At 34.4% G+C, this 12,500-nt stretch overlaps 1 protein-coding gene across 5 annotated transcripts in view; it reads left to right on the plus strand.

Moving 5' to 3' along the window:
- Window positions 1-12,202, plus strand: part of LOC137616586 (microtubule-associated protein futsch-like) — a 79,482-nt gene extending 67,280 nt beyond the window's left edge. For all 5 annotated transcript variants that reach the window (XM_068346471.1, XM_068346473.1, XM_068346472.1 and 2 more), the window contains 7 exons: window positions 2,093-2,320; window positions 2,899-3,106; window positions 3,381-3,448; window positions 4,007-4,221; window positions 7,621-7,912; window positions 8,589-8,921; window positions 9,653-12,202. In XM_068346471.1, coding sequence (XP_068202572.1) covers window positions 2,093-2,320; window positions 2,899-3,106; window positions 3,381-3,448; window positions 4,007-4,221; window positions 7,621-7,912; window positions 8,589-8,921; window positions 9,653-12,034 — 3,726 coding nt within the window. In that variant the 3' untranslated portion in view covers window positions 12,035-12,202. The remainder of the gene's footprint in view (window positions 1-2,092; window positions 2,321-2,898; window positions 3,107-3,380; window positions 3,449-4,006; window positions 4,222-7,620; window positions 7,913-8,588; window positions 8,922-9,652) is intronic.
- Window positions 12,203-12,500: the final 298 nt, after the last annotated feature.

Consider the following 12,500-nt stretch of genomic DNA (forward strand, 5'->3'; position numbering starts at 1 on the left):
CTCAAATTTCTGGAAATTGTCTTATTAATATTTCTGGAAATTGCCCTGGCCAAATTTTGGGGAACGATTTTTTTTTTTTTTTTTTTTTCAAAGTCGACAGCAGAGTTGCCTGAACCACTCATACATTCATATCATGACCATACATTCGGTTACCTTTCTTGCTTCAGCTATTCTGTTACTTAATTCTTTTTTCTTTTTTTTTTTTTGTCTAACCACCAAACAATGTGTTTGCATACTCCATGGTATTTTGGGGAATCAATCAGTTTCATCTCTCTTCCTTGTGCCCATTTAACCTTATCATCATACCTTTGCTCTAAACTTTCTCTTCTTTCAAAAACTTTAAAAATCTTTTACTAGCTTTGCAGTTTCTCTTCACTGTCCTCAGTCTTCACTATGTTAACCATTTATCTTCCTTTACAACTGATCTTCTTATACCATAGCTTCACACCCACATCCCTTATAATTTTCCTTACCACTCATTCTTATATCCATAAATAGTTTGGTCAAAGTATACTTTGACCAAGAAGTAATTTTAACAGAATTTCCTTTTAGTGGAATTAATAAATATTTACATCTATCTTGACATAAGTGCTCTCCAAATGTATGTTCCTAACAAGCTGATCATGTTTCCACAATGGTATTCTCAGAAGGTTGAGAGGTAAAATTTGTGTAGGTGATTCCCATGCACTCACCATGTGCAACAAAGCAATCTAGCCTATGATTTTTATGTGCACCTTCTTGTATCACATTTGCTTTTGTAGTTACATTTGATCACCCCAAGCAAAGCATCCGTTGCTACTGTTAAACCTGGCATGTGTGGTCTGAGCTGATTTTGGACATGAGCCCAGCCACAATCCTGTGGTTCCTTGTAGTCTTGTTTTTCAATCTACTTATGGACTTCATAATACAAAAATGCAATGTGGTTGTGAGTAGATGTTTGTGTGAAAGAAAAGTGTGCACTTGAAACGGAGAAGCAATGGTAGCAAACATAATTTCAGAAAAGTGGCAATAACACTGCATCTAAGCCCTCACCTGCTGTGCCACCATACAAGGAGACAAGAACTTCATCAACATGATAGATACCCTTCTTTGACGCTAGTGATCATAAACTTGACAGCCAAACAAACCTTGGTCAGTCACTCAATCCAATAATCCCTACCACACTGAAGTTTTTCCCTTGTAATCTCATCAACTATTGCTTTCTTTCCTTTACTCAACCTCTTAATCATATTCTTTACATCATCAGCACTCATCTCCATAAGCATTCACAGCTTTTGCACTAAACCTTTCAAAGCCTTGCAACGCTCAGCTCTGCTTCTCTTTTATTCACCCCCATCCAACAATTCATTCAAATGCTCACACCATCAACCTACGACTGCATATTTTTTTAGCAATTTTTTTTTTATTTATTTTTTATTATTTATCTATTTATAAAACAACCTTTATACCTCCTAAAGTTCTTGGTCGTCTTCTCTCTTGTGTTTTTGTTACCAGCTACATTTTTCTCTTTCAATCTCCCTCTCTTGTATAGCTATACCTGATTTCATCTCTCATCCAATTGTTCCTCAAATAATCTCAATTCTTCGTCAAACTATTTACTTCCCGATACTCTTATTCTAGAATTTTGAAAGAAAGTATTAATGGACATTTATCAAGATGTTTATGTGGAAGAAAGCTTCAAAAGCAGAAAAAAAAATCATAAAAGATGAGTAGTAGATGGGATATTGTTAGCAAGCACTGTTTGTTGATTACTTTTGAGGAATGAGGAATTGTAACGATTATTTTTCTAATGCAGTTCTTTTGGTCCCATGGCTGACAAAAAGATATATAGACAAACATTGATTCAATAACGGTTGAAGGTAAAAAAAGGAAAAAGGGTCCAATATAATAAAATGCCTGGCTATGATCAGATAAATGTTAATGGTGTTTGAAAAATGCTAATAGGAAAATAACCAGCACCATTTACTAAATGTATTTTAGTGGTTAAGCGACGTGGCTTAATTCATATCACTTGCCTAATTAAACTTTGATAATCTCTTACTTTCTCTTCTGCTATGATTCATTCTCACAAAAGATGGTCAATTCCTTCTAGGCTAAGAGAATGGAACAGGCCCTTGTGTCTAAACACGGGCTGGACAGACGCGGAGAGCAACAGAAGGGCATTGGCTACAACAACGGTCATCGGCAAAGGAGCCTCCGTGGAAGGTCGTCTCTTAGATTAACAGGAGACTCGGGATCATCGCAAAGACGACGAGAAGCAAGTGCCAGGACTTGGTCGTCAATTGAGGCTATTACTGTTCCTAATGAATCACCCCCTAACGTTAGTAAAAACAATGTTGATTTATGTATATATATAATTATATATATATATATATATATATATATATATATATATATGTATATATACATATATGTATATCTATCTATCTATATATATATACATATATATATATATATATATATATATATATACATACACACACACATATATATATATATATATATATATATATATATGTATATATATGTATATATATGTATATATATATATATATATATATATATATGTATATATATGTATTTATATATGTATGTATATATATATATATATATATATATATATATATATATATATATACATATAAAGTATATATATATATTTATATATATTAGCTATCCACATGCCATTAGTTTAACAAACAGATAAATCATGCAACGTATGTTAATTTCCATCTCATTGAACAAAGTGTATATCTTATTTACCTCTGCTTTCATCTCTAGATTTTTAAATACTGTAAGCATTTCTTGAATTATTCTTGTCTTGTTCATCTTATATCTTTAATCATTTTCGATTGTTAAGAGCCATAAAGCAATATCTTATCTCCAAACACTTTCTAGGGTTCATCAGCTTGGGAAAACAGATCTTCTGGTGCCCTAGAAAGATCCTACGCTACTAGTGATGGACTCGAGGCTTCGAGCAGGAGCCTACGAAATCCTTCGTCTGTACATTCCTCTGACCAGCAAGATATTTTAGCCATGAATGCAGAATTAAGTCGTATGGCTAAAGAATTAAGAATGGAGCTAATGAAAATGTGGAGCTTTAGAGGTATGTGAACAATTCAATTTTATCTTTCATGATGTTTAATACAAGTATTTGATATAGATATTTCTTAAGATATAGTTTTAAAATAAAATCTTGAAGTACGTGGTAGTATCAATGCTTCGATTTTTTTCTGAAAGGTAAATTATGATGGAAGAAATATTGATCATGGAATCAAAGACAGTTGAAAAACATACCAGGGAAGCTATCAGCTTCTTTTGATAATGTTTTTAAACATATAAAGTTAAAATAAATCTTACCTTTAAAATTATGTTTTCAGAGTCTACATCACCTGAATCTGAAACTTCGGACAGCATTGATAGACGAGGCGTTGATGGAGCCAAAACGGTGAATATGTTGCTTTTCCTTCGAGGAATTTGAATTAATTTAATAGTTGTAGGAGTGCTTTAAATGGATAAACTTATTTGGATGGATTTAGACAGTATACTAAATATTTAATTTCACAGTAATACTAGGCCTCATTGAATATATATAATATATATATAATACTAGAATCTATTGAATATGTATGAATATATATGTAATACTAGAATCTATTGAATATGTATAAATATATATGTATATATAGTGTATATATATACACACACACACACACACATATATATATATATATATATATATATATATGTGTGTGTGTGTATATATGCATAGATATATATATACACATATACATATATATATATATATATATATATATATATATGTGTGTGTGTGTGTGTGTGTGTATGCATAGATATATATACACATATACATATATATATATATATATATATATATATATATATATATAATGTATATTTTTCATTTTTTTGTGTAAGATTATCTTTAATCCATATAAAAGTAAATGTACAGTAAAACTGTGTATTAATAGATTTGGTATTACAGCACACAGAACCAGACCGTCTTTTAGCTGAGGCCAATGAGGTGTTCCAAAGCATCGCTCTTCTTCAAAAGGACAGCTCTTCACCTACCCCTCAGTCAGTGAGGTCATCTACAACACGCTTACGTCGTTCCCCTTCCATTACCTCCATTTCTAAACACCGAGAAGCGGATGAGTTTGAAGACAAAGTCATTCGTGGCAGCGTCGACAGAGATAGGAGGTAACAGAAACACTTATCAATATTCAATAGACGTTAAGTTAGCAGCCAGTTCCCAGTTTACTGTTTCTCAACGATTCAAAATCAAGATTAAAACCTCACAGATCGTTAATTACTCAGATAGAACAGCTGCAAGTAATACAAATTTGGTAATAAACATATCATCCAACTAAATACATGACGTGATGCTATAAGATTCCTTCACTTGACATCAGAAATAAATCTAACAGCTCATTAGCCATTTCGACCTCTCTTCATACATTTTCCTTCTGGGTCAGGTGGATGAAACTAATGGTATCAAATTTTGTATATTGTTGAAAAATGTGGTTACACCAAGTCTGATTCATTAGTAGGTATTATATAGAGGTCTAATACAACCTAGATGCTAATTCTCCCATCCCTTACCCTCTTTTTGGTAATTTGCCCCTTGGTATCAGATGGAAGAAACTATTGGCTATTGGTACAACATTTTAAATTTCATTGATTAGTGGGCATGCACCATATGTAGCTATTATGTAGGGGCTTAACAGCACCCTTTCATTAATATGCCCCTAATGAAAGTGTAGGAATCTATTAGTATCAGAGTGTGCAATTTATTTAGTAAAGTGGTTGCATGGAATTGGATTCATCTGCAGGTATTGTGTAGGTATCTAGTAGCTCCAGTCAGCAACTGTGTCTTCTTGTTTGATTTAATTTCCAGTGTCAGGAGGAAGATACTAATATATATTGTTGAATAGTGAGTATTTATAGAGGGGTCTAACAGTCCAGTTGATAATTCCTTGGTTAATTCAGCCTTTGTTACTAGGTGTGAGATATTAATGGTATTTCGGTGTGCATTTTGTTGAATAGTGTATATGCTACAAGTCTGATTCATTTGTAGTTATTTTATTTGACAATTAAGCCACTTTGTAATTCTTTCCTTGGTGTCAGGTGGAAGAAACTAAAGTTATGCAATGTGCATTTTGTTGAAGAGTATGGACCAAATTTGGTTCATTGGTGGCTAATATCATGTAGGTTTCTAAAACCCTAACTGCCAATTGGGTCCCTCGCTATCCTTAGTGTCAGGATGAAAAACTAATGGTATCACAGTATCTATTTTTAGCAGGGTGACTGCACCAGGTTTGATTCCTTTGAAGGTATTATGTAGGGGTCGAACAGCCCAGCTGACCTATGTTTTTCATTAATCCAGACCCTAATATCAAGTGAAGGACATTCATGGCATTACAGGGTGCATTTTGTTGATTAGTATGGCTGACCAAAGCCTTGGTAATTGTAGGTATTATGTATGGATCTAACATCTCAATAAAGAAGGGTTCCCTGTAGGTTAATTTGCCCCCTAGCATCAGGTGGAGGAAACTAATGCTGTTGCAGTGTGTGTGGGTAATTTTTGAGTAGTGTCTATGAGCCATATTTGGTTAACTTTAAAGTATTATATAAGGGTCTAATAACCCAGTTAACAAATATGCTGTTCTTCATTATTTAAGCTCGTAGTGTAAGGTAGAGGAAACTTATGTTATCACAGAGTGTAGTTTATATAGTGTGTACGTATCAAGCTTGGCTCACTGTTAACTATCATATCAGAGCAATTAAGAGTCTATGAAGTTATGATTCTTTTTTTAATTCTTGCCAAAAAAAAAGAAAAAAGGCGAACTGGGAATTAGCAGTTAACTTCCTTGACAAGAAGAATAAAGTATTTCTTAACAATGTTGCTCTGCTTGGCTATCTGAACTAATAAGACTAAAATTGAATTTCAGAATTTTCAAAACATAGGGCTGTGTTATAAAAAAAATCAGTTTTTAAAGTAAAACAGATAACCACATGTAATAAATAATTTATATTTTGAATGAACAAACTTTCTCAAATAACTACAGTAGTTGACTTGAAGATTCCATTGTCATAAATGATGGGATATTAATTTCCTGGAATCTGGAAAATAAAAACATTTTAAGATGCAAAGAGATAAAATTATTTTACCATAATAATAATAATAATAATAATAATAATAATAATAATAATAATAATAATAATAATAATAATAATAATGATGATGATGATGATGACGATGATGATAACTGCAAGACATACCATGCTCTGACTCGAGCAATTTCAATGTATTTCGTGTTGATAAGTTTTTAAACATCACTTTTTATTCTTTAATATAGGTTTCCAAGTAACTGTAAATGACATCCAAAATAACACTGCCAAATAGTACTGTTTAGAAAATACACTTAAAACTTTCAGTAAACAAGAGTTTAAAGTTTTAAAAGTCGCTCATGGGTGGAAGAGGCAAGGGTCAGATACAATGCCTTAGCAGGAAAGTTCCCTAGAAACTGACCATATATAGATATAGTCAGCGCCCAAGCACCCTCTCCACCTAGGACCAGGGAAGGCCGGGCAATACCTGCTGATGACTCAGCAGGTAAGCCTATAGGCTCCAAAAAACCCACCTGTTGTACACTAGGATGGTGAGGTTGCAGGCACCACAAGAAACTATGGAACTTGCTCGGGTCTCGAACCCCAGTCCAAAAAATTGCCAGGAAGGGACGTTTCCTAAAGGAACTGTAAAAAGAAAAAATAAATAAATAAATAAATACACATCTAAATGCCTTGATACCTTGTGCAGACGCTATTCAATTGCGACCATGGTATAGCTGATCGAGCTTCCTTATTGTTTGATTTTCTAAATTTAAAAGTAATCAAAATGCTATTACCTTCTGATACAGACCACAGAAGATTTATTCACTTTCATTATACTTAAAACTCATTTTTTGTTTCAGTTATATATGCTACACAGTGGTTATGAAATCCAATATTATGCTGTTCTTGATAGATATAATTGAAATAAAGGTTATACATTTAACGATATCAATTCTCCAAGTTGTAATCTGAAGCATGGAAGGTTTTCTTACAGCTGCAATCGACAACCTTGAAGTCTTTAATGGTGGGATAGTAGATAAAAAAACTAACCTTTTTTCATTAATTAACCTTTAAGAACCCAAGGAAAAGGGAACGGGATTTATTTCATTCTATATTAAAGGATCACTATTGAACAAATAAAGTTATAGATAAAAAATCTAATTTAATTGAAGCAGAATAAAATAGATCCTGATGAAAGTTCATACCAACTGAATGAGTTAAGGAAAGACTAAATAATTTTCGAAAGATTTCCAATTTACTCATTTGTGACAATGAAAACAATGATATTAGATCTTAATAGTTATACATAAGCATTGACTTAAGCAAGATGTTATTAACTATCTGGAAGCATCAATATTTTGTAGGTTACAGTAATTACTTCTGTATTCAAACATTCTAAGAAGATATTGTAGGGTTAGGCTACATTGGAGCTTAATATTAGCCTGTAACTCATACTTGTGTCTGGTCCATGCATCATTTCGACAGTCAATCAGCATCAGGGACGCCATCCCAAAGGGATCCTTATAGTCAGCAACGACAACAGTACGAAGATGACGAGGACGAGGATGAACCTCGTAATGTGGATAAAGACCGCTCAACATTCCTTCCAACAGGATCTAGTTTAGACCAACTACTGCTTAGGACACAATTGGAGGAGGATGACAGAGTCTGGGAAACAGCAAGAAGATCCTCTGACGGACTCTCTACGGTGACCTCGGGTCCTTCACGCTCGCACTCACCTTCTCCGAGTATTGCTTCAAGTGCTCCAGAAGCAGAGGTAATAATCATGTGGCTTTCAATTCACGTTTTGTAAAGAAATCTCTTGTTTTTTTTTTTTGTTTTTTTAAGTACCTCTCTTTGTAATTTCAGTAATGTTAATAAGTTCTCGATCGTGTTTTGATCATATGATATAGTGTTTCCGTTATATTGCCCAAATGTCACAAGCAATAGAATAATTCTACCCTTTTATGACATTCAATTTATAATTTCATTAAGACTTTAGGATGAGAAAATCTTGTAGCTTTTGTCGTATGAAGGCAGTACTTCATATATCTAATTTCCTAACAGAATATGAAAACTTCTTATATGCCGTAGCAATGCTATATATTCAGACGCCCTTTGAAAGCATAACAAGTGGCCGAGGTTCATCGGCCTATTCAATAAGCCTTTTTTTTTTATTCATTGTTATCAATTCTTTCAAGCCACTGAACTTTATTTTGTAGGTTTAAGTAAGACATTCATCTTCCATGCTACTCCAATATTTATTGTTATAATTTCTTAGAATGTTCAAAACAATTACGTTCTTGAACAAAGTCTATTATAACTGTTTTATTTACTTTTTTTATTTGCCTATCTACTTATTTGAAATTATCTTATCACAGAGCATAGGTTAAACCTTTCGTTACACCAGGTCACCTGATATTTTTTATCCTCGCAAAATTATGTTCTAACAGACATCTCCAAGACTTGACGATGAAGACGATGGTTTATCGCTAACGGGCACCTGGAAAACTGCCACCAATTCTACTCTACGCTCAGGAGAGCATGTGTTATCTTCTAGCTTCGAGTGGGATGAAGAAGAATCTGATGAGAGAAGGAGAAAAAGAGAAAACTGGAACATGGCAGTCGAGGAGGATATTCAGGAGCTTCAAGAACCGAAGGCTAAATCTTTGAGGAAATATGGACCCAACAGTGAATTCCATAAAAGCTTTGAAACAGAAGTGACGACGTCTAACCCGCGAGCAACCACGAGGGATCTCAAAACTCGGCGCATTTCAGATACTCAGGTAAAGGAGAAAAAATAACTTGTATGTAAATATCATTGCGAAGATTAAAGTAGGCGTCGGTTTTGAATGGAAAGGACCGAGTCTATGACTTGCAACACCAAGCCATAAGCTATACTACTCTTTTGCATGAGGAGCCTTCCGTAGGTAGCCTACCACAAACATTCTATTAACATTCTTATAAGATTATGGTTATATTAGGATTTTCATAAAGTTACTCAATAACAATTGTGTATTGTTTTTTGATAAGTAAAAAACAATGGGGACTGAAATGTTTAACAATTTATCTTGTTAGATGATGAGTTTAGTCTTTTATTCATGGACCAAGTACTTCATAGTATGATAACCATCTTGTTATATGAATTCATTTCAAAGTAAAGATAATCTCTATGAATAGATAACATTTTGACGAATTACAGCATTTCATTGATAAACTTTCTTATTTTTACTATATAGCTCCTTAAAAGTATTAGTACATAAGTATAATCAAAATGTATCTAGGCAATGTAAAATCGCGTTTATAAGTCAGAAGGGATATGGTAACCGGTCTATTTTTGTCTTCAGAGAGTTTTCTCCATATTTTTGCAACTTTTCTGATAATTTTCATACAATTAAAAACCTTTGTTTCTTTCATTTAACAGCTGTTTTCATCTCTAACTGAGGAATTATATTTGCTTTTTTAAGAAATAATTCTTTGCACAATCATTAATACAAGATATTTTCTCATGTTTCAGGTGGAATATGACACACGTGGTGAAAACAACAAGGATGAGTGTTTTGCCTACACATTTAGTAGAACTGTCTACGACGATGAGGCACTAACAGCTGGAAAACAAGGAAATCTTAGGGATCCTGATGATACTCACCATAGATGTCTCAAATCTATCCCAACTGCTATCACTTCACATTCAATGCCTTCAGATAAATCTCCAGATATTTTTGTACCAACAAAGCGTACCATATTCACAGTGCAAGGTGGTGTTCTTAACTCTGAACAAGCTAGAGCAACGCCTACTTTTGTTGACAATCAAGATGAGTTATCGCTCAGCATACAAAAGAAAGAAACTCTCATGTCTACAGACGCTAAGGGGGATTTGCCAGTTAAGAAACAAAAATGCTTTAGAAAAGATTTAAAAAAGGATCACTGTTTCGTTCAGAATAGTTCTCAAGCTTTGGTTAAAGTTTCAGGAGAGTCAGTAAATCAAAGTGATGATACATTAGAAAAGACTTCTACTGATTACCCAAAAGATAAAAAGGACTCTAAGGATTCTAAAAGTGTACAAGGTCAACTAGACAGTCAGCCAAAAGTGGAAAAAATGGAAAGTACTGAAAGTCATCTCCTTGAAATAAATATTAAAAAAGATAGTGAGACGTTATGTGAAAGGAAAGATTCTGAAAAGAAAGATTCAGATAATCTACCCATGGAAAATATAGATGAAATTTCTCAAGAAGTGTTGGAAAATGAAGCTATGAATGTTTCACCCATCAAGCTTGGAGACCAAATTCCATGTTTCTCTAAACCGCTTAAACCTGTACAGCCTATTAACACACCTATGGTAACCATGCTGTTTCAGAAGTCTCCTCCCACAAGCCCACCTATTGAGTCTAAAAGAAAAGTTTTGGAGGCTGCTAATGAAGGTATACCTACCGTAAAAAATATAATTCAGAAATTTAATCAGAGAATAACAGAAAACCAAGAACTTTTAGGAAGTCCATTCCGATCTCCCCCATCCAGTCCTCCACACCAATCACCAAGATCACAAAGAAAACTTCTTTCTGAGATAACAGGGGCATCATGGAAAAACAGTCCAGTTCATCAGCAAGGAACTCCCGTATCAGTCACTAATTCATCTGGTGGGGTACTAAAATCGCTAAGTACTTCAGTTATAATAAATACAGAGACTCCACAACTAGTTCACAGGTCTGCAAGTAGTTCCCTAGTACAAAATAAGTGTCCTATTACTGTAAACCCAGTAACATCTAGTGCAATGACATCTACGCCATTTGGTATGGCTTCAAATGATCCTAATCTTAGTGATGCATGGAAAAACTCACAGATTATTACTCCAGTAGGGACTTCTGTTATTAGTAGTGTTTCTAGTCCTACCTGCACTCCAACAGTTAGTCATACTCCCACTGATGTCGATACTTCATATGACTTGGATGTTTCAGTTGATGACCACATGCTAGTAGTCCAAAATCAGCTAGGAAACTCATCTTCGTCAGTTGACAAAAGTCCGTCAGGGAAATTACGAGCAATGAAATTAAAGAGAGCAAAGGAAGAATTTCTATCACGTGGAGCTGCTCTGCATGTTTTAGACCATAGACTTAGTGCTGATCAGGATTCTATTAAATTACGACAAAGGAGTGGCACAGCTAGCACCGATGATAGTTGGAGGGACTCTGGGGAAATTTCACCTTGTTCCCCTTCACCTTTGCCTCAATTGTCCCCTAGTGAAAAGATCATTATTAACAGAGAAAATATGCCTGATGAATCTCCTAAAATTATTCCAAAAAGAAATAAGGCAGCTAAGAAAGAATCCTTCCGTAGGCAAAGTGCTCATTCCCTCTTAGAACAGTCTCCCCTCAAGCAATCAACACAAGTTTCAAAGTCAGCATCATCAGGGACTCTAGAAAGTCCAAATAGAGTTTGTGGGCAACCAGCTGACTCTGAATCTCGAGGTAGTAGAAAAGATTCTATTGAGCCTCCCACTGACTCTGGAAAATCTTCTTCCCGAGGATTCTTTAAATTATTTCGAAGACACAGAAACAGAGATAAGAAGGACATGCCCTCTGTGCAGAGACTATGCCGTCAAAGTTTACTTGTAGATTTTCCAAGTGGGAGAATGCGTACTCAGAGCGCATCACCACAGCCTATGGGAGAGTCTCATCTGTTAGCTCTTCAGGAAGTCGATGCAGAAGAGAGCCAAGATGTACCTCGCTCCTCCAAAACTTTACCAAGAGGTACCAGCGGAGAGGCTGTACACCCAACACCCTCTCGGTCTTGTCCTTCTTCTCCAGTGGCTCCTCACCGCTCAAGAGCAGCTAACTGGCTCGTCAGGGGCCGCCAGATTTTCGAGAGTCGGTCACCATCTCCAAACAAAAAGCAACGTTGATAAGATAATCAACATCCTTCCTATAGAATATAGCCCCTTTGGGAAGTCACTTTTATCTGCTACAATCTTTATGTAGCCATGTTATAATGGCATTTACTGTATGTATGGAATGAGGCTTTTAACTTCAAAGTACTATTTAACTGAAGCTGAAGTCTAAGTAAATCTATAAAACGAGCTTTTCTCTCATTTTAGACATAAAATTCACATTGTTCTTCAGATCCCTCCTAATAATTTAAAAAACAATAAGAATTCTATTTTGTGGCACTACATAGAACATTTAAATACATATTAATAACGTATAGCCTAACTCATTGCATATATATATATATATATATATATATATATATATATATATATATACTGTGTATATATGCATATCTATATATATGTATGTATATATATATATATATATATATATATATATATGTGTGTGTGTGTGTGTGTGTGTGTGTATTTGCACATCTGA

Source organism: Palaemon carinicauda, chromosome 22 (genome assembly GCF_036898095.1).
Source record: "Palaemon carinicauda isolate YSFRI2023 chromosome 22, ASM3689809v2, whole genome shotgun sequence".
Lineage (NCBI taxonomy): Eukaryota > Metazoa > Arthropoda > Malacostraca > Decapoda > Palaemonidae > Palaemon > Palaemon carinicauda.